General features: G+C 42.6%; 2 protein-coding genes and 1 pseudogene across 2 annotated transcripts in view; all 3 read left to right on the top strand.

The window, feature by feature from the left end:
• cldnj (claudin j) overlaps positions 1–22,105 on the top strand; it is a 31,229-nt gene extending 9,124 nt beyond the window's left edge. The window contains exon 2 of the mRNA XM_056270951.1: positions 21,308–22,105. Coding sequence (XP_056126926.1) covers positions 21,316–21,948 — 633 coding nt within the window. The 5' untranslated portion in view covers positions 21,308–21,315 and the 3' untranslated portion in view covers positions 21,949–22,105. The remainder of the gene's footprint in view (positions 1–21,307) is intronic.
• LOC130104431 (claudin-4-like) lies at positions 462–8,167 on the top strand. The gene is made up of 2 exons (XM_056270974.1): positions 462–1,175; positions 7,354–8,167. Exons 1-2 carry the CDS (start codon positions 573–575, stop codon positions 7,792–7,794), a joined length of 1,044 nt encoding a protein of 347 aa, XP_056126949.1. The 5' UTR covers positions 462–572; the 3' UTR covers positions 7,795–8,167.
• Positions 17,218–20,209, top strand: LOC130104743 (claudin-like protein ZF-A89; annotated as a pseudogene).
• Positions 22,106–22,779: the final 674 nt, after the last annotated feature.

Below are 22,779 nucleotides of genomic sequence, written 5' to 3'. Positions count from 1 at the left end.
GACTGTGACACTATTTTCTTCTGGAAACAAACTTTTTTTTTGCATTATTTTCCTGTTATCTCTGTAAAGCTGCTTTGAAACAATCTGTATTGTAAAAAGTGCTATATAAATAAATGTGACTTTACTTGACTTTAGTTTTTAACAGTAATAAGAAAAGAAAGCTAACCAAAATATAATGTCAAAAAGCCTTTATTTCATCCGGCCATCAAAACACTTAGCTCTATTTTTAGCTTCATAGTTTTTTTGTTTTGAGTGTCAACAAGGTTTGCGGTTAATACCAACCCAATCCTTTCGGTCGATGACTTGCCTCATTTGTATTCGTGACATGGCCATTGTTCAGTTCTTTGCCGATGTGCATCTCATCGAAACTGGCCACAGTATCAACATTCCCTTCTGAGGAATCTGGTCAGGCTTGAAAATTTACCTTAACCTGGTTTCAGGTCCATCCAACTTGGACTCCTCCCCTTAGTCTGAGAAAATCTTAAAACTCTGAAGGGAGGAACAGAAGTCATTTCTACGATAAAGAGAGGAGCGACCACTTTCAAGCCAACGAAGCCAAGCAAACGAGAAAAATGGTGTCTATGTGCCGACAGATACTGGGCATGTCCCTAGGAATTATTGGTTTCATCGGAGCTATTGTGATTTGTGCCCTTCCTATGTGGAAGGTGACCGCATTCATTGGAGCCAATATTGTGACTGCGCAGACCATCTGGGAAGGCTTGTGGATGAACTGTGTGGTACAAAGCACAGGACAAATGCAGTGCAAAATATACGACTCCCTCTTGGCCTTACCTCAGGACTTGCAGGCTGCTCGGGCACTTGTGATCATCGCCATCATTGTGTGCATCTTTGGGATCATCCTGGGGATTGCTGGTGGAAAATGTACCAGCTTTGTCGAGAGTGAAAGCACCAAGGTGAAGGTGGCTATTGCTAGTGGTGTAATCTTCATCATCGCTGGAGTGCTGGTTCTGGTCCCCGTCTGTTGGTCAGCTAACACCATCATCAGGGATTTCTACAACCCCTTGCTCACAGATGCCCAAAGAAGGGAGATGGGACCTTCTCTCTACATGGGATTTGGTTCAGCTGCACTGCTGATCCTGGGAGGAGGTATACTGTGTAGCTCCTGCCCACCTAAGGAGGACAACTATGGCGTAAAGTACTCTCAGCCACGGTCCGTTGCCACCAGCAAAGCCTACGTCTGAAAGAGATCAAGCACACTAAGACTTTTTACTTGCAAAGACTCTCTTTTTTTCCTCGTAAAACCTCTTTATTCCCAGCTGTGGATATTTTTTTTCCCAAGGCGAAACAGTAGAAGAACAGTGTCTGATATGACATATAGTTTATATACTGAGGTTTTTTGCTGTGGTTATGCAGACCACTGAAAGAGAAAATTGTGTATGTATAATGTGATGAGAGGAATCCAACTCAGGGAAGCAACAGAGATCTGTTTTTCATAAACAACATTCTTGCAATTTATGTTTAATATGACAATAGTAATAGTTTTATTAATCAGAAAATTAAAGATATCTAACTGTTAATAAAATACATTGTCTTTGGTTTTATAAAATGTGTGTTAACCTTCTTATCAAGTTTTTTTTTTTGTTACATAAATTAGCATTTTTTTGCACAAAGATGTCTTGATCATTAAATTTGTCTAATTATTGTGTTATTAAAATAAATGGTTCTGTAAAACAACTTATTGATACTGTATTGACATTATTTCATAATAATACTTTGACAATATATTCTCACGAAACATTACAGATCAGGGGCCTCATTTATAAACGTTGCGTACGCACAAAAGAAGGCGTACGCCGCTCTCTACGCAATAATTGGTATTTATAAAAAGCGAACTTGACGGTAAAATGTGCGGTCCTTCACGCAAGCTCTGACCCAGGCGTACGCACAAAAAACGGGTGAAATGAGAAATGGCGACACCGTCGGCAGATGGAAGAAACACGTGAAAGTGTGTGAAACTGTAGACCGTTGTGTAAAATAAATGGCAAAACTGCCTCTCATAAATAACACGAAGACGTCACAAAGCAAGTATTACAATTAACAGCCTACACGAACACCCGTTTGATCGATCTGCAACAGAAATGCAAATTAACACATATTTGCAAAAAGAAAAGTGAAATATGTTCTGCAATAATATTGGCATGTTATACAATTCATCCTCATAAATAAGATGGTAAACAGAACGAAATAATGTACAAAACTGATATTCTCGCCAATGTGTCCGTCTGGCAGAGCAGATATAGCTAGATAGTCAGTCAGATAGATAGATAATTAGGGAGAGATAGATAGATAGATAAATAGATAGATGTATTATTTGTCCACTGGGGAAAGTTGTTTTCATAGTAAAAATGTCTTCATCAGCTACGGAATCATGATATTCATGCAGGTATTTCATGCATATGCCTTTAGTTTGTTTTATTTTTGATAAAATAACGTATGACGTATGTCTCAACCATTCAGAAAGCTGCAAGAAATTACATTTGCGCTGATCTATTTCCCATTTCCAAGTAGATTATAACCGACATCTGTAGCTTGTCATTTCTTTTTTATTTCGGCCACAGTCCGAGGTTGTGAGGCTACAGCATTTACGGCGTCTGCAACCTTTTGCCACTCAAGTGCCTTTTTGGCATTAGTAGGCTAATGCCCACACTGTGCCCTCCAAACAACATTTTTTCTCCTCTTTTCCACCTCGCCAACGATAACTTCTACTTCGTGTTTGCCACGATTTCGCAATCGTTGAATATTAACATGTGGGCGTTTCACGGACTATTTATGGGCAACTATGGGCGTGACATGAAGCCGCAAAAGCTGCGTTACATTTAGAATTGATTGTGATTTATTAAGGGAAAAATGCGTAGGATGTGCGTGCGCACGGTTTTATAAATCCGAATATTTCTGTGCGTACGCACGTCCTATGTTTCATCCGTACGCCACTTCTGACGCAAATCCTACGCAAAGTTTTATAAATGAGGCCCCAGATCATGCTGGGCTCAGAGAAAACAGAAAAACTCAACAGAGATGTTGGCAAAAATCTCATGTAAAACAGTTTTAGCAATGTTTCTGTAAAAAAATCTACATTTTGCTATGAAAGAAAACAATAAACAGCATGTTCAGTCTGTTTCCACTTCATTCGAAGCAAAAAGTATTGTTTCTTACATAACATGAACTCAATGAAAAATCTAATTTTATTGGGTGAATAGATACTGTATGATATCACTTTACATAGGTCCTTGGTAGGGGTACATGCCTGGGTAATTTGGATACATATCTTCTATCACTTTGTTATGCACCAGGCATTTGCACCAGCAAATCAGCAAGCGGTCCTAATAAGCTGTTGGAACAGTGCATTTGAAACATTATTATTTTATGGCAATAATAGAGCTATGTTAACACTTTAACATATGATTAGGGCCCGAGCACAAAAGGTGTAGGCCATAGAGGCCTGATCCAGAGGCACTAAAGCCCCATAGTTTGATACTGCAGTTTAGGAGACCCATGCCTCATTGGCTCCACAGCGCCCCCTAGTTCGAAATTGCATTTTGGTCCCTTTAGAATATGCAAAAATTAGTACTAAACTAAACTAAAGACTAAACTCGTAAAAGCTTAGCAACATTTAGCAATTCTTTGGTCATTTGTTTTGGGTGTGGCCAGTGCACTCCATAGTGCCCCATAACATTTCCAAATGTATTTATCGCTGTGGTTGACACAGATTTAGTCTAATATTCACGATTTTGGTAGGATAATTAGCCCCTTTCACACAAACAGTCTTTTCTTTTTTTTTTATTAGATTTATTTCTGGTGTTTTTGCCTTTTATTAGGATAGAACAGTGGATAGACAGGAAGTGAGGTGAGACGGAATCGGGAAAAGTCCACGAGCCGGGATTCGGACTCTGGTCGCCAGAAGCATAACAGCGCTACATGTCGGCGCACATGCCCATGAGGCTATCGGCGCTGACTACACAAACAGTCTTTACTGGTAAATTACCGGTAAATAACCAGTAAGAGATCATGTGTGAACAGGAACTTTTTTAAAATACCGGTAAATTGGTTCCAGCAATTTAACAGTAAGGGAAGTTGTAACATTACCAGTAAATTACAGGTAATGTGCTCTGTGTGAACGCGGAATGAAGATTACCGGTATGATCACGTATGAGGTCAGAATGCACTGATTTAAGAAGTCTAGTTTAAGAGGTTAATTGTCACCTTTGTCACCTTTATTTATACAGTGTTTTTTTACAATACAGATTGTTTCAAAGCAGCTTTACAGTGATAACAGGAAAATAATGCAAAAAAGTTTGTTTCTGCTGTACAGCAGATCTAGAAGAAAGAAGTTTCATAGTCCAGCTTAAGTAACTTCAGTGATGGTTCATTTCTGTTGTAAAAAAGTTATTAATTTAGTTAATTTATATATAGCCGCTCTGGAGAAAACAGTGATGTCATCGTCCAGCTCAGTTCAGTTCTTATATAATGGAGTCAATGCAGGCAGATCAATAATATTGTTGAATAATAAATGTCCCCAATTAAGCAATCCAAAAGCCAAAGGCAACAGTGGCAAGGAACCAAAACTCATCAGTGACAGAATGACCTTGAGAACCCAGGCTCAGTCACTCAGTTCTCCTCTGGCCAATGAACAAACAGTGTGTGATTATGATTCAGGCAGCATTACAGGTCAGAAGTCAGATTGGATCAGATATCAGTTGGATACTATTATGCACGTCTCGTGTTTTTAAAAGCAAAAATGCATTCTGTTTGATCATCCCCTTATGCCTTTCACTGAGGCGTCAAAAAATGTTGTCAAATTGAACAGACAGTGAAACTAAAGCACTTCTCCTTATGCGGGCGGATGAAGACAACGGCGCAACGTTTCAAGATCACTTCCGATGACTGACATCACAGAATTTACCAGTATTTTGGAGCTTATGTGTGAATGGTCTCTTACCGATAAAAAGCCAGAACACCAATGCTTGCGTGAGCAGCATATTTGTGTATTTATCGATAAAGTCATTCTGGTAATTTTACGGTAATATACCAGGTTTGCTGTGTGAAAGGGGCTATTGTCCTCAACATTACAACTGGCAGAGGGAAGTAGGACATTTGTAACAAATTTTTCAATTTCCCTTTTCACTCTTTCACTAAATTGCTTCAGATGTTTTTATAATAATGGCAAAAAAGTATAGATTTAAAATTCTAGAAATGTTTGATCTCTTACATTCTGTTGCCATGGCAACATATCAAACATTTGTATCCTTTTTATGTTTAGTCATTTCTTTTTAGGGTACTTGCCGTGCTTTAATATTCATGATCTTTTGCACACTTGTCAAAGTCATCTCCTATTATGGCTTAGCAAAGGTTCATGCATGGACACGTAGAGGGGGCTCTATAGCGCCACCTAGAAATGGGCATGTTCAGGGAACTCTATAGCAAATACTTTTTTAGCTACGGTCACCGAGCTTTGCACATATCTCATCAAGCCGGACAACTTTCACACCACAGACATTAGCTCCGCCAAACAGGAAGTCAAGACATTTTTTTTAATGGCATACTGTGGCGTTTCAGATACTCCTCCTGGGGGACTCTTGTGACTTCTATCAAACATAGGTAAAATCATGCCAAGACATTGAAGACTCGAAATTGGAAAAGGGTTTTTGCTATCTTGAAAGCATGATGGGGAGGAGCAGGGAACGGGGGACTCCTGCCGACTGCCCGAACCCGGAGGAGCCGTCGCCGTCCACCAGGTGGTGGAGGAGTGTCGAGCCGTCCTCCGAGGGCTATCCAGCGCCACCGCCAGGTACCCCGGAGAAGATCACCCAGTTGGTGGAGGACCAGATGGCAGTGCGTCATGGGAACCGGACCAAGATTTTTTTCTTCTTTCCTCTCTCCCCCCTCTCGTCTCTGTCGCTCCTCATGCTTCCGTATCCTTTTCTCTCGCCTCGTCTATCTCGGGAGTACCCCCCGGCCTGCGAGGGGCGATGGGGGTATGTGGCGAGCAGGACGAGGCTGAGGGCCGAGAGAGAACAGCGCGAGGCCGGTGGCGTGATTGATAATGAACGACACCTGCGTGACACACCCGTCTCGTATCTCTCACGGAGGAGCTACGGGAGCATAAAAGGGGGAGCGATGACAGTGAAGGACGAGAGAGGACCAGGCCTGGATTTTATGTTGTGTTTTGTTGTATGTGACAGCAGTCAGCCGTGAGGGGCTGCTGTCTTTACTTTCATTTTTGTACTGGTTTATTTTATTATTAAAGTTGTTAAATGTTTGCCGGTTCCCGCCTCCTTCTTCCAATAACAACGAACTTCATTACAATCACAAATTAAACACCCACACAATCTTAATCTAAATTAACAAAGATTCAGCCACCTATAACCCTTTTACATGTATGAGCACAGCTTCTGCTCTTCCACCAGAATGGTTTGCTTTCACGAATAACGAACTGTAGCCTGACATGAGTACCTGAGTATAATCAGTTAAAAAACATGCAGTGTGCATCCTAGTTAAAAAGCACTGATGCCTAGCCTCCTTTTACCCAGTTGTACAGTTTGCCCAGATGGCAGTGCGTTTTGGGAACCGGACCAAGATTTTTTTCTTTCTTCTTTCCTCTCTCCCCCCTCTCGTCTCTGTCGCTCCTCTTGCTTCCTCTCGCTTAATACAGTGCGAGGGCCCTTCTTCCCCTGTGACAGGAGGACCCCTCGCTGGTTTTGTTTTTGTGATATTGAACTGACTGCCTAAAACTAAAATTATGCTGCTCAGTGGAGAAAGAGCACATACTGATGGATATAAATATTTTAATAATATTAGCCAGTAAGCTAAAACTTGTTTATTAAATTTACTAATTCACAACTTGTTTATTAAAGAATATAAAAGCACTAGATCACTAAATCACTATAAAGGCTTGTGGTTGATATATGTGGTTGTTAGGTTATCCTCATTGATACGCATCTCACAGAAATGAACTGTGTCCCACATTCCCTGCTGTGGAATCTGGTCAGGTTTAACCTGGTTTTAGGTTGATTCAACTTGGACTCCTCCCTTTGGAGACAATCATAAAGGTTGGAACATTCTGAAGGCTAGGAACAGAAGTAATTTATTGGATTAAGAGAGGAGCGAACACTTTCAAGCCAACGAAGCCAAGCAAACAAGAGAAAAATGGTGTCTATGTGTCGACAAACCCTGGGCATTTCCCTAGGCATGATTGGTTTCATAGGAACTATTGTGATTTGTGCCCTTCCTATGTGGAAGGTGACAGCATTCATTGGTTCTAATATTGTGACTGCACAAATTTTCTGGGAAGGCTTGTGGATGAACTGTGTGGTACAAAGCACAGGACAAATGCAGTGCAAAATATACGACTCCCTCTTGGCCTTACCTCAGGACTTGCAGGCTGCTCGGGCACTTGTGATCATCGCCATCATTGTGTGCATCTTTGGGATCATCCTGGGGATTGCTGGTGGAAAATGTACCAGCTTTGTCGAGAGTGAAAGCACCAAGGTGAAGGTGGCTATTGCTAGTGGTGTAATCTTCATCATCGCTGGAGTGCTGGTTCTGGTCCCCGTCTGTTGGTCAGCTAACACCATCATCAGGGATTTCTACAACCCCTTGCTCACAGATGCCCAAAGAAGGGAGATGGGACCTTCTCTCTACATGGGATTTGGTTCAGCTGCACTGCTGATCCTGGGAGGAGGTATACTGTGTAGCTCCTGCCCACCTAAGGAGGACAACTATGGCGTAAAGTACTCTCAGCCACGGTCCGTTGCCACCAGCAAAGCCTACGTCTGAAAGAGATCAAGCACACTAAGACTTTTTACTTGCAAAGACTCTCTTTTTTTCCTCGTAAAACCTCTTTATTCCCAGCTGTGGATATTTTTTTTCCCAAGGAGAAACAGTAGAAGAACAGTGTCTGATATGACATATAGTTTATATACTGAGGTTTTTTGCTGTGGTTATGCAGACCACTGAAAGAGAAAATTGTGTATGTATAATGTGATGAGAGGAATCCAACTCAGGGAAGCAACAGAGATCTGTTTTTCATAAACAAGCCATTCTTGCAATTTATGTTTAATATGACAATAGTCATATTTTTATTAATCAGAAAATGAAATATATATAACTGTTAAAAAAACACAATGTCTATGGTTTTATAAAAATGTGCGTTGCTCTTCTTATCAAGTTTTATTTTTATTTGGGGTTACTTAGATTAGCATTTTTTGCACAAAGATGTCTTGATCATTAAATGTGTCTTACTATTTTTGTTATTAAAATAAACGGTTCTGTAAAACAACTTATTGCATTGAACATTTCATAATAATAGTTTGACAATACTGAATATTCTCACATCAAAGAAAACATTACATTACAGATCAGATCATGCTTGCCTCTGTCATGGTGACTAAACTGCTGAAAAACTCAACAGATGTTGGCAAAGATCTCCTGTAAAACAGTTTGTGCAATTTTGTTGTAAAAAAAAACATTTTACTGTAAGAAATAATAAACAACTATTAGGTCTATTAGGTATGTTCAGTCTGTTTCTACTTAATTCGTTTCTTACATAACATGAACTCAATGAAAAATCAATTTTATAGATATTAGATATTATATCTATAGTGAATAGATATTATCACTTTGTTCTGCACCAGACATTTGGAAAAGCAAATCAGCAAGCGGTCTTAATAAGCTGTTGGAAGAGTGCATTTATTAGAATTGTGTTTTGAAACATTATTATTTTATGGCAATAACTTTAATGGGATCATGATAATATGTGATAATATGATAATTTTTTAATATTAGCCAGTAAGCTAAAAACTATTTTTTTAATTAAATAAAATGAGTGTAAAAGCACTAGATCACTAAATGAAGTTTTATGTAACAAAGTTCGGGAGGAGCACGTTCAGGTAATCAACCAATCAGCTCAAGAGGAAGCCGGTATAAATAAAGCTTTTCCTCACCTACTGTCTCACGACAAGTGTCTCAGCATCCCTCCACCACCCCATCACCTCACACTCGACTGGGTCTACCCCCAGTATAGGGGGGAGTACTCTGGGTTCGGGCAAAATTCTGAGCTCGGAGCCCTCCCCCGGACAGCAAGCCAAATACGCATAAATACAACTTTAGATTTCATGTACGTGTGAACTCGTGAAATCAATATATGAATGAATGAATGAGGCATTTATATAGCGCTTTCATTTGTACTACTGTACACCCAAAGCGCTTTACAATCATATCAGGGGGTCTCTCCTCAACCTGCACCAGTGTGCAGCATCCACTTGGATGATGCGACGGCAGCCACAGTACAACGGCGCCAGTGCGCTCACCACACACCAGCTATAGTTGGAGAGGAGAGAGAGTGATAGAGCCAATTCAGTGGATGGGGATTATTAGGAGGCCATGATTGGCAGGGGCCAATGGGTGGAATGTGGCCAGGACACCGGGGTTACACCCCTACTCTTTACGAGAAGTGCCATGGGATTTTTAATGACCACAGAGAGTCAGGGCCTCAGTTTAACGTCTCATCCGAAGGACGGTGCTCTTTGACAGTATAGTGTCCCCGTCACCATACTGGGGCGTTAGGACCCACACAGACCACAGGGTGAGCACCCCCTGCTGGCCTCACTAACACCTCTTCCAGCAGCAACCTGGTTTTCTCAGGAGGTCTCCCATCCAGGTACTAACCAGGCTCAGCCCTGCTTAGCTTCAGTGGGCAACCAGTCTTGGGCTACAGGGTGATATGGCTGCCGGTATAAAGGCTTGTGGTTGATATCCAAGGGTTTTTCGGTTGATGACTTGGTTCATTTGTATTTGAACCAAGTCATCAACCAATAATTCCTCGTTGATGCGCGTCTCAGAGAAACTAGCTGTATCCACATTCCTGCTGTGGAATCTGGTCAGGTTTAACCAGGTTTCAGGTCCATCTGACTTGGACCCCTCCCTTCTGAGAAAAACTTAAAACAGGTTAGTCATTTCTACAATTAACAGAGGAGCAAACACTTCCAAGAAAACAAAGTAAAACAACAGAATAAATAAATAAAAATGGCGTCTATGTTTTGACTTATCCTAGCCATGTCCCTAGCCATTATTGGTGTCTGGGGAGCTATTATGATTTGTGCCCTTATTTGTGGAATGTGACAGCAGTAATCGGAGCCAATATTGTGACTGAGCAGACTATCTGGGAGGGCTTGTGGATGAACTGTGTGATACAAAGTGCAGGACAAATGCAATGAATTCACTCTTGACTGCTTGGGCACTTGTGTTGCTTACATTTATACTGTGACGTGTAGCTTGTGCGGCATGTAACACACGGTCAGTTAACACCATCAGGGATTTATACAATCCCTTGCTCACAGATGCCCAAAGAAGGGAGATGGGACCTTCTCTCTACATGGGATGGGGTGCAGCTCCACTGCGGATCCTGTAGCTCCTGCCCACCTAAGGAGGACAACTAAGGCAGAAAAAATCAGGCTGTCACGATAATGTTCTGTTTAGTTAGTTCCTGTCATGTCTGTATGATTTCTCATTAGTTTCTATGGTTACACATTAGTTATAATTTGATTCAGCTGTTCATGTTCAGTTCCCTAGTTCCCACAAAGACTGGATGTAAATGGCTACAGCTAGCACACTAATCCCAATAAGTGACAAAAGAACGCCAACATTTTCCTATTTACATGTTGTGATTTGTATAGTCACAGAGTGTACAAATAACAAGGTAATATGAGACACAGCCACTTTTTAAACGTTTAAATACTGGTAACTATTTTCTCAGAAGGCGAAGCACTGCTACTTGGGCGGAGTGATAACCGCAGCACCCGAGAAGCGCCGTGGTGAGGAGCAGAGAGTGCGTCTCAGGTGCTGCGGTTATCACTCCGCCCAAGTAGCAGTGCTTCGCCTTCTGAGAAAATAGTTCCCAGTATTTAAACGTTTAAAAAGTGGCTGTGTCTCATATTACCTTGTTATTTGTACACTCTGTGACTATACAAATCACAACATGTAAATAGGAAAATGTTGGCGTTATTTTGTCACTTATTGGGATTAGTGTGCTGGCTGTAGCCATTTACATCCAGTCTTTGTGCTAAGCTAGGCTAGCGGTGGGTGCGTCAAACAGACTTACAGCACGCACGGAGATGAAAAAGGTATGTACGGACTTATCTAACTCTGGGGGAAACGTTGAATAGGCTAAAGTCCCAAAAAGTCGAAGTGTTCCTTTAAAGATTATATGGGCAAAGGAACTCGTGAGTTGTTTAGTTTGATATTCCGAGCTCAGAATTTGGCCCAAACCTCTTTTAACAGTTTATTAGTGTTAAAATACATTTCGTGGATGTGCCATTTTATTTTGCACCTTTAACCCTTTCAACCCCACAGGAACATACTGTAGTGTCCACACTACAAAGAGAAAAAGTAACACTGAAGCAGTGTTGCAGTGAGATAATTAAGTGAATATGTAAGTGATTTTTGAGCATTGGTGATGAACACCTGCTGTTAACAAGCAGAATCAATGAAGGAAAGAGGAAGAAGAACAGAAAAAAGAGACACAATAACTGCAACTGACTTCCAGCCATTACACATTATTACACTTATTACTAACCAGTTTGACTTTATTTCTGTTACACATCTACAGAATCTCTTATTGAGAATTAGCAGAAGTTTAGATATTGATCTTTTATTGAAAATATTTGCGTTGAATCACCATTATGGTGATCAGTATGTACTTATTTGGGCTCTTGACCCTTGACATTTTAAAACCATTTTTTTCTTGTGCTGCTTTAACTGTTTTTGCAAGCCACATTTATGGCAAAACATTTTTTTTGTGATGATGATCAGTGAATGCTGATTGTAATGCACTGATGATGACATAACCATCATGTAGTCTCTTGATTCACTGATCACATATAGTGTTCAATCCTTTATCAAACGTGTTGCAAAAAATGGCATATAAAAAAAAACATTAAGCTGCATAGTTTACTCAGTTTTATAACTGATTACTGAATGAAAGCTGTAGAATCACATAGCTACTATCACCGATAAATATAAAATTAAAAGACACAGAATGGGATCAGACAAGGTCATGATGATTGATTATGGCATCATAGCAACATAGCCAGAAACACCTGATCAAATTCCTCTTGGCTTTGTCTTGCCATGACAACCGTGCTTTTTAAACACACAATTACAGCAGCCAGAAAAAAAAATACAAATGTTAAAAAGTTAAGGGTCAAGGGTTAATGGTGACTAAAAACTTTATTATTTTCAATAAAACATCTAAACCTCTGTTAAATCTCAACAGGAACTTCTGTACATGTATGAAATAAACTGGTTTGTTATCTGGTTTCACACTCAGTGTGGCTGGAAGTCAGTGTACTGTAGTTCTCATGTTTCTGGTTATGTCTTCTCTTTTTTTCTGTTCTTGTTTCTCTGTCCTTCAGTGATTCTGCTTGTCAGGTGTTTATCAGTGTCTGAATAAATTCACTTATTTTCATTCACTCTCTCAAGTGGACTATATTAGTGAACTAATGTAGGAAATAGTGAATGAGGGTATAGGGTGTGATTTGGGACACTTTGAGGCTACTTTCTTGAAAATGACAAATAATTTCCCAGAATGCATTGTTTTCTATGGTGTAATACTGTTTTAATTGAAAATAGTATGTTACTCTCATAATTTTGCCATTGCCGTTCAAACAGTACATTTATTAGAATTGCAATAATACAGTTACTTTAACACTTAAGCATATTATTTTTTGTAAGATTGGATTGACTGCCAAAAATAAAATTATGCTGTTCAGCGGAGAAAGAGCACCCAGTGGTGGATGGAAATAATTTTGAAATATTAGCCAGCAAGCTTCTTTACTAAATAAAATGAGTGTAAAATCACTAGATCTATTTAATTTGTAACCATCCTTAAATACAAGTTGATTCAGCTCTTCTAAGGAAGGCAATGGACATGTTTACATGTAGAACAATATTATGTTATTAATTTGGTCAAATTCTGATTATGGATCTAGGCCATAGTAATATAAACAGGTTGCTATGAAAAACGTCTCAGGTTACGACTGTAACCATAGTTCCCTGAGAAAGGGAACGAGACGATGCGTCAACGACGCTTTGGGAACGCTCCCAGCGTGAATGCGTCTGAAGCATCTATGTCAACTAGTCCAATGGAAGGAATGAACGTCACGGGCGGGTGACGTCATGACCAGGAAGTGATAAAAAAGCATCCGGTGCAAACCGGCATTAGCTTCAAAAATTGCCGAAGCAAGCTGATCACAGGGATGTAGGAAGTATGGCAGGGTGACGCATCGTCTCGTTCCCTTTCTCAGGGAACTATGGTTACAGTCGTAACCTGAGACGTTCCCTTTCGAGGGAACTCGCGATGCGTCAACGACGCTTTGGGAACGAGAATACCCAAATCGCCAGACTTTCAAATGCCTGAGTGTCAGCCTGTTGTCACACTGCACCAAGCACCTGGGACCCTGGGGCAGCATCCAGGTCCAAGCTGTAAAAACCTCACGAATGTGAGCGGTGAGGACCAGCCCGCCGCATCACAAACGTCTTGGAGAGAACTCCAGATAATAAAGCTTAGAAGCCATACTCCTAGTGGAATGAGCCCTGACCACCAAATGGTTGGCCAGATGACTCACAAGCAAGAAGAATAGTCTCGACTATTTTTTTGCTCAATAGGTTGGATATTCTCGACAGAGAAGTCCGATGAACATAAGTGTCCAGTGCTCGCACTGGGCACAAAAGGTTCAGCTCTTCCTGGTCCGATAAACGGGGGAGGACAGAAACCTGCAGCACAATAGGCCTCCGAATAATGGTAGGCACCTTAGGACCATAACCATGTTTGGGGTAAGACCGAAAAGGCCTGAAGGTCTCGACTCTTAGAGGGACGAAATAGCTAGCAGAAAATAGTCTTAAAAGAAAGGAACTTCTCTGAGACCAAATCTAAGGGCTCAAAGGGAGCCCCAGATAGGCCTTCTAGAACTATTGCAAGGTCCCAAGCCGGCACCCTAGTGCAATTTGCAGGCCTCAGCCTCACAGTGCCAAGAAGGAAACGAGTGATCAGGGGGTTTCGACCCAAAAATGTACCACCCACCAGGGCGTGGAAAGCCGCAATGGCCGCCACGTATACCTTAAGCGTGGAAGGACATAGACCTGATACAAAGCGTTCTTGCAGAAACTCGAATACTGTGTTTACTGAACAGTTAACCGGATCTCACTGACGCTGGTAACACTAAGAAGTGAAAAACTCTCGAAATAGTGAATACAGTTTCCTTGTAGCGGGAGCTCTGGAGCTTAGAATGGTCTCAACAACCTCGGTTGAGAGACCACTCTCTATGAGTTGTGCCCCCTCAGAGGCCAAACCCACAGTTTCCAAATCTCCTGCCGGGGGTGCAATGTTGCATCCCCTGCCTGAGACGGAAGGTCTCTCCTGATCGGGACCTCCAAGGGAGGGCCGTCGAGGAGAAGAATTAGGTCCGCAAACCAAATTCGGCTTGGCCAGGGTGGTGCTACTTTTTAGCAATAGGCTTATTCCATCCTGGCGAATTCACTCCAGAACTCCTGGGGGCAGAGCAACAGGGGGAAATGCGTAGCCTCGGCCACGTCTGCACCATAGCATCCAGCCCCAAGGGAGCTGGTTGAGTAAGGGAGAACCAGAGTGGACAGTGCGTCGTATGCTGAGACGTGAACAGATCCACTTCTGCCTGGCCGTAAAACTCCCATATTTGCTCCACCGTCTCAGGGTGGAGTCCCCTGGCCTCAGCCCCTGCCTCGACAGGGTGTCTGCTCCAATATTCTGGCCCCCTGGAATATACACTGCCCTCAGAGAGCGTACTTTCCTGAGGGACCAAAATAAGAGGCCACCAACGTGTTGTCTGTGGGACAAGAACCAGAGTTACCTCCATATAACCAAGGCATACAGAGTGGGTTTCCCCTCGGGGAGAACCCTCTGGTCCTGAGCCACCACTGCAAAGGTCTCACGTACAGCAGGCCAAAGGGTATCACATTGGACGCTGCTGCCCTGAGGCCTAACAGTCACTGTTCCAGAGCAACACATGATGGCCCCTCAGGTCTGGGAGGAGATGTCTCAATGCATTGAAGATGACCATCATCTCCAGGCAATTCATGTGCCAAGAGAGATGATAACTCCTCCACAAGCCCTGAGCTGAGCGGCCTTCCAATACCGCTCCCCAGCTGGTGAGGGAAGCATCTGTCGAGATAGCAACTCGATGGCATAGAGCTCCCCACACCGGAACCTGGGACAAGAACCAGTGTTTCCTCCATATAACCAAGGCGCGGGGATACTGCCGCGTGATCTTGATTATACAGAGTGGGTTTCCCCTCGGGGAGAACCCTCTGATCCTGAGCCACCACTGCAAAGGTCTCACGTACAGCAGGCCAAAGTGTAACACAATGGACGCTGCTGCCCTGAGGCCTAACAGTCTCTTGAACTGTTTCACAGTGTGTGACTGGCCTAGCTTTAGCTCTTTTGTGGCAGTAAGGATAGCAGCTACACGAGCGGGCGACAGAACGGCTCGCATCGTGACTGAATCCCAGACCACTCCAAGAAAAGTGGTCCTCTGTACTGGAGTAAGCACACTCTTCTTGGCATTAAGCCTCAACCCCAACCTTCGCATATGAGCGAGGACGACACCTCGATGCCGAACCGCTAACTGTTCTGATTCCGCTAGAATCAGCCAGTCGTCTATGCAATTCAGAATGCGTATACACTGCAGCCTGGCGGGGCCAGAGCTGCATCTACGCACTTCATGAATGTGCGGGGTGATAGAGCTAGACCGAAAGGAAGTGCCTGATACTGGTGTTCTTTGCCCCTGAAAGAAACCCTCAGGAACCTCCTGTGCTGAGGGAGGATGGAGATATGGAAGTATGCGTCTTCAGGTCTATCTTGACAAACCAGTCCTCGGATCTGATTTGAGTCACGATCTGTTTGAGTGTCAGCATTGGACTTGAGTTCCAGCACCGAACACTTCAACAGACGAAGATCTAGTATGTGACGCAGTTCTCCATCCTTTTTTGGAACAATGAGATAACGACTGTAAAGACCGACGCATGTCGAGTGAGTACACCTGCTCTATAGCTTTTCTTTGCTAACAGGGCCTTTACCTCTTGCTCCATTACCAGAGCCTGCTCGGGATGCACTAACGTGAGCAACACCCCGTTGTAACCTGGAGGACGAGAACCAAATCTGCCTCTTATTACTAAATGCAGGACCCATAGAGATATATTTGGCAGTAGCTTCCGCGCTGCCAGAAAATCTACCAAGGGAACCAGCCCCTCGAGGCTGGTCTCTGGTGTAATTGAGACAGCCAGTTAGGGGACCTGAAGCATACTGGCAGGAACCACCCGAACTGACTGTTTTCGAACCCCCCTCAGAGGGCGCGAGTCCGGCGCAATGTCGAGTTGACACTGCGCCAGAAGCTCGCTGGAGACCGCTGCGCCCCGAAGCACCAAGGGTGGCGGGGTTGGCAGAACGGTCCCCTGAGGGCACCGAGATGGAAAGGGCACCGTGTAATGAGGTGTACACCATTTCACCCTGGTTGGGGCTGCCCTCACCGGTCTGATGCCGGTGGCGCCAAGACCTTTTCTTTTGAGCCGAAGCCTTCTCAGCGTGAAGAACGGTCCTCTGATCCGGCTTCAGCTTTGAAGGCTTTGGCTGTTGTGTTGCGTATAAGAAACTAGACGGCTGGAGCTGCTCACGCCCAGCAACCACAGGGGGTTGGACAAAGCGAGGGAGAGATTCTCTTGCATCTTTCTCCATGATTTCCATCAAAATGAGCCAGAGGTGTCTCACAGTGACCACAAGGGCTGCCATAGACCGCCCAATTGCTCAGGCGGTCTCCTTAGTATCCCTGAGAGATAAATCTGTGGCCCGACGAAGTTCTCAAACCCCATCGGGCCAAACTCCCTCACTTCTGTCCAAATACCCCAGCAGGTCAGCCTGATATGCTTGTAGCACTGAAATTGTGTGCAAGCAGGCTCCTGCTAGACCCACTGCCGTAAATGCTTTCCCCACTAGATTAAAAAATAGTTTTCTTTAATGGTTTAGTGAGAGAAACCGACACCTTCAGGGACGATACTGAACCGGGAGACAGATAGCTCGCAAGCGTCTGTTCTACCCGGGGTATTGCCCCATAGCCATACTCTCTTAACCCCCTAATATCTGAATATACATGAACTTGGGGGCTAAAAGACAAAATGGGTAAGGCTTTTTCCATGATCTAGACAGCTCGCTGTGCAGATCGGGAAAAAATGGAAGGCCCCGTGATGGAGGTGAAAAATGAGCGAAGGAAGCTCGTTTAATTTATTTTTAGGACGAGCGCCCCCTTATTTCTGCTGGCCATTACATATTTAATTTATTTACAGCCTTAGTAAACACCTCCACCAGCTTTTCATTTTATTTTTTTATTTTTTTATGTATATATTTTTATATATATATTTATTATATTTTATATATAATATATAAACTATTATATATATTTCTCATACGCTGGGGAAAGAGATGGCAAATCCACTTCCCCCATGATTGTGTCACTTTCAATGCCCAGCACATCTACCTCCTCGGAGGTAGAGCACTGAAGCATTGGTCTCTCTCCCCGGGCGGAAGAGACCGCAACGCGGGCTTCCGAGACCGGAGAGAGAGCACTGGATCGCTCGGGAAAGGGAGGAGATAAGATCCGCGGACCCGTCTCCAACCCCGTAAAGAGATCCTATTTACGATCCACAGGAATGCATTCTCCGCGCTGCCTCGGCAGACGCGGGTCCTGCACCCTGAGAATCGCGAGCCTGGCCACTTTCCTCTAAAAGTGACAGGCGGGAGCGGAGCATGCGAAGCGAAAGCTTCTCACAATGTTGGCAATCAGCCCCCTCGAAGGCTGACACCGCATGCTCTACTCCCAAACACATCACACAAAGCTCGTGTGTGTCCCTACTCGTTAAATAACGCGAGCAGGGAGAACACAGAGTTGTGCAATTGTTTCGTTTCCATAGTGTTTATATATATATATATATATATCATACAGACAACAGTAAAAATAACAGACAGTTTGACACAGATCGCTTGCTGAGGCAACAGAAGCTAATGCCGGTTTGCACCGGATGCTCTTTTATCACTTCCTGGTCATGACGTCACCCGCCCGTGACGTTCATTCCTTCCATTGGACTAGTTGACATAGATGCTTCAGACGCATTCACGCTGGGAGCGTTCCCAAAGCGTCGTTTGACGCATCGTGAGTTCCCTCGAAAGGGAACATGTTTTTGATGGACCCTTTTGAGACCTCTGTGCCCAGGGCATGCTAACAATGCTAATGCATCCCTGAGATTCATGTGCATAAATTTCAGTAAATTAGCTCATTTCAGGAAATGAGGTTTGGCACAGCAAAAGTTGTTTTGCTGAAGCTTTGGTTTCAAGTCCAGACTGGTTAAATGGCTGTCTGAATATTAACAACAGGATGTGGGTGACGTTACTTTTGGAAAATATTTATGTCTTAATATTAAGTACTAAATTTCAAATGGATTAATCGAATAAGAAAGCAACATTGAGTTCTGTAGCAAAGCTTAATTAACATGAGGCTTCTAAACATGTTTATTCAAACAAGAGATCTATTCCTACCCTATAGGAAGTGACAAAAGGAACGTAAACCTATCTCATACATATATAAAACCCTTTATTGTCACAAACACATAGAACCTCACAAGCCTGCTATTTCCTCAGTTTGTGCGGATTCCCATTTGGAATAGCATGTTTTTTTTTCCCTCCCTGAACCCAGCTCCTACTGTACATACTGGTCAAGTTTTTGGAAAGCAAATCCCGAAAAAACCCCAGAAGGTGATATTGAGAGGGCATCTATGGGCATGCAGTTACTGGGTTGCATCCTGGCCCTATTTGATTGGATTGGAGTAATAATTCTGTGTGACCCATGTGTAGAGTTACAGCCTTTATTGGTATCAACATTGTGACCTCTCAGATTGTCTGGAAGGGAATCTGGATGAGCTATCAAGTCAAAGTCACTTTTATTTATTTAGCGCTTTTTACAATACAGATTGTTTCAAAGCAGCTTTACGGAGATAACAGGACAATAATGCAACAGAGTTCGTTTCGGCTGTACAGCAGATCTAGAAGAAAGCGTCAGTCCAGCTTAAGTAAGTTCAGTGATGGGTTAATTTTTGTTATAAAGAGTTATTAATTTAGTTAATTTATCTATACAGCTGCTCTGTAGAAAACAGTGATTTTATCGTCCAGCTCAGTTCAGTTCTCCTGTAATGGTGTCAATGCAGGCAGATCAATAATATTGTTGAATATTAAGTGTCCCCAACTAAGCAAGCCAAAAGCCAAAGGCGACAGTGGCGAGGAACCAAAACTCCATCAGTAACAGAATGGAGAAATAAACCTGGCTGACTAGATCATGCGTTGTGGTCATGTCTAGACGCAGGTTCTTCATTTGGTCTGGATACGGCCCAGATCCGGCTGACTAGATCATGCGTTGTGGTCGTGTCTAGGCGCAGGTCCTTCATCTGGTCTGGATACGGCCCGGATCTGGCTGACTACAGCCAGAAGCTAAACCTCGGAATAAACAGAAAGATTAATCTACCGCTTGCAGTCGATTTTGATATTCTAGGTATTATCAACTGGCCGGAGATCGCTATAGACGTGACGGACTATAATGCATTAAGAGCTCGCTCAAGTACTGGGGAGCTAAACCATTCAGTGCTTTGTAAATAATCAGCTGAGTACCAGACAGATGCAGTTGAAAGTCTATGACTCCAGGCTGGCACTGAGCCCTGATCTGCATGCTGATCGTGTCCTAATGGTTTTTTCCATCGTGGTGGGTGTCGCTGGGATTCCTGTTACACTTGTCTCAGGGAAATGTACCAACTTCATAGTTGAGGAACAAGGAAAAGTACAGTAAAAGCATCCATTGCTGCTGTGGTGGTTCTGATCATCTCTGGGCTTCTATGTCTTATCACTGTGTCCTGGAGCTCTGTCATTATAATAACTGACTTCTACAACCTCTTGTTACTAGATGCTCAGCGTAGAGAGATGAGGGCTTCCTTCGACCACTCAGCATCTGTCATATATAATCCTGTAATGATGGTAAAGCCATCTAGTGGTCATGATGCTCTTCCCGGCCACACAGTGCCAGTCCCATGGTCTCCAACTCCTCCCAAGACCTACACAAAGTTTCATTAGAAAGATATAGTTGTATATTTTGTAGTGTATTTTGACACGACAAATTAGTGTAGGTGAAAATCTTGGACCACTTTTAACTGTTGAATTCTCTTTTTACTAGTTTTTACTAATTATGTGCAGTTTTATATGAAGTAAACATGTTGGCTCAATTGTTCTTGGCTTTTGTTCTCATTTTGTTTTTTTGTGCATGCCAGAGGAACATACTTTACACAACACTAGGAAAACCTGCTGTTCAGGAACACCCACTAGTTTCCACTAGTCAATCGAACATACTACGTGTTCTCTAAGAACAAGATGATGCATAGCTATTGTTTTTGTACTACAGGTTCTAAGGGATATAAATAAGTTCATTGTCACTTTTACTGTGGGTTTAGGTTACTGTACTTTATTAATTATGAAAAGTTGATTTGTATTTCACCTGCATTGTGTGTTTCTTCATCTTATGAGAGACACTGAACAAAGAATTATAAATTTGAATGAGCAATTTGACTTCTTTTTTTGACACATTTGAATTCAAGTTAATATAAACTGAGTACATGAGTTAAATAGAAAACCAGTTCTCCCACTATTAACCTTTCTTACAGGGCTCATATTACATAGTTCTCAGGCTTACGTACACAAACATCCTGAGTTTCCTTACAATGAGATCTTTTCACAGAGTCACGGTGTTATTTCAGATAACCACTACAGGGAAATGCCAGGTTTTCTCTTACGCAAAACCCATACATATTCTTTTATGTCCGAACACGTGCACCACATTCTTAGAAATGTAAACAAGTGGTCAAAGACAGAGATAAAAGTATGACAACCACCACTAAACCATGCAGCTCTCTGTTGAGAAATATATTTCTCGTTTAGTATCGGTTTCATTCAAACTCCAAACACAACTGTCTTGTTGAGCAAACTCACTTCATTGCCACCGGTGCTCACCTGTATTGTGAAATCTACTGCCCCCTAGTGAGAGAAAATCATTCATATGCTACTTTATTAGAGCTGCAACTAAATCACATCTGTTTCATTATTAAAAAATGTGTATACAGAAACACTGATAAAAGAAAGAATTAAAGGTTGTCTCTGTCTGTTTTGTGTCATCCCCAGCCCCATCCATGGCTCTGCAGGTCTTGGGAATCACTCTTTCAATGATTGGCTTTGCAGGAACCATCATCATCTGTGCTCTGCCCATGTGGAAGGTAACCGCCTTCATCGGCACAAACATTGTGGTGGCACAGGTCTTCTGGGAAGGATTGTGGATGACGTGCGTGTACGAGCGCATTGGCCAGATGCAGTGTAAACTGTACGATGCCCTGCTGGATTTGGATCCTTCCCTACAGGCGTCGCGTGGGCTAATGGTGACCACCATGGCTTTGGCCTGCTTGGCTTTCCTCATTTTTCTGATTGGGGCTGATTGCACCAACTGCCTAAGTAACCCACGCGCCAAAGCACGGATTGTGGTGGTATCTGGGATTACCTTTATGCTTTCTGGACTGACTACTGTGGTGCCTGTGTCCTGGACAGCCGACTCCATTATAAGAGACTTCCATAATCCCATAGTGCATGAAGCACTAAAGAGAGAGATGGGGGCAGCCCTGTATGTGGGCTGGGTGACAGCGGGCTTTCTGTTCGTTGGTGGAGCCGTTCTCTGCACCAGCTGCCCACCAGAGCGGGACAACTATTCCCCTAGATACACCTTAACAAAATCTGACACCCACAGTGGCTACGCCATAAAGAACTACGTCTGATATACAGCACATGCCTCTGAGTAAAGCGGACACACTGGTCAAATACAAAAGTGATACGTCATAATGTACAAGTGTTAAACGAAACACTTCATCAGATCCTAAAGATTTGCTAATTAAGAAAAGTGGGATTTTTAAGTGATTAAACATCTCTCTCTCTCTCTCTCTCTCTCTCTCTCTCTCTCTCTCTCTCTCTCTCTCTCTCTCTCTCTCTCTCTCTCTCTTAACCTTTTTTGATTTTCTTATGTTTGTTCTTCTGTTACATTCAAAACATTAGATGACACATTTCAGCATGTGTGTTTGAATATTTTGTGAGTGAGTATGTGTGTTCAGGTTTTAGCTATTGTACATTACGAGGACAGTAAAAATCCAGAATAGTAGAATAGGAGTAATACAATAGAAATCAAAGGAGAGTCCCCATGTAGATACACAAACAAATGTGTGTTTCTTTGTGAGTGTGTGTGTGAAAGAGAGAGAGTGGGAGTGGGAGAAAAGACTACCGTGGTTAATAATATTATTACTTTTTTGTAACAAATAATAAGGTTGTGCTAAAAATAATCCCTCTCCGTCACACTGACCCATTGGGCTGTACATTTTCTGTCATGCTCTATTTTGATCCATCAGTAAATAATTAACAATAAAAATGGAGTAAATTTAATGAACAATATGATTATTCTTTTGAAATAAAGTGTATCTCAATAAAGTTTTCACTGTGCAATATTTTATCGTGTAATGTCCTATTTATCGCAGTGCAATTTGACACTACACTATCTTAGCATTTGTCACTTTCTGTTTTATTGCACATAAAGGTTTTATTGTATTGTGTTGCATTGT

This window comes from Rhinichthys klamathensis, unplaced genomic scaffold, assembly GCF_029890125.1.
Source record: "Rhinichthys klamathensis goyatoka isolate OS25496 unplaced genomic scaffold, OSU_Roscu_1.1 h1tg000014l_1, whole genome shotgun sequence".
Taxonomy (NCBI): Eukaryota; Metazoa; Chordata; class Actinopteri; order Cypriniformes; family Leuciscidae; genus Rhinichthys; species Rhinichthys klamathensis.
This window is presented reverse-complemented; position numbering and strand designations above follow the sequence as displayed.

What these genes read in the sequence shown, in the direction of transcription:
- LOC130104431 (XM_056270974.1), top strand. Translation starts at nt 573, where the DNA reads ATGGTGTCTATGTGCCGACAGATACTGGGCATGTCCCTAGGAATTATT. An exon ending in AGTACTCTCAGCCACGGTCC is followed by an intron (nt 1,176 to 7,353) that starts GTTGCCACCAGC and finishes GGACAAATGCAG; the next exon opens with TGCAAAATATACGACTCCCT.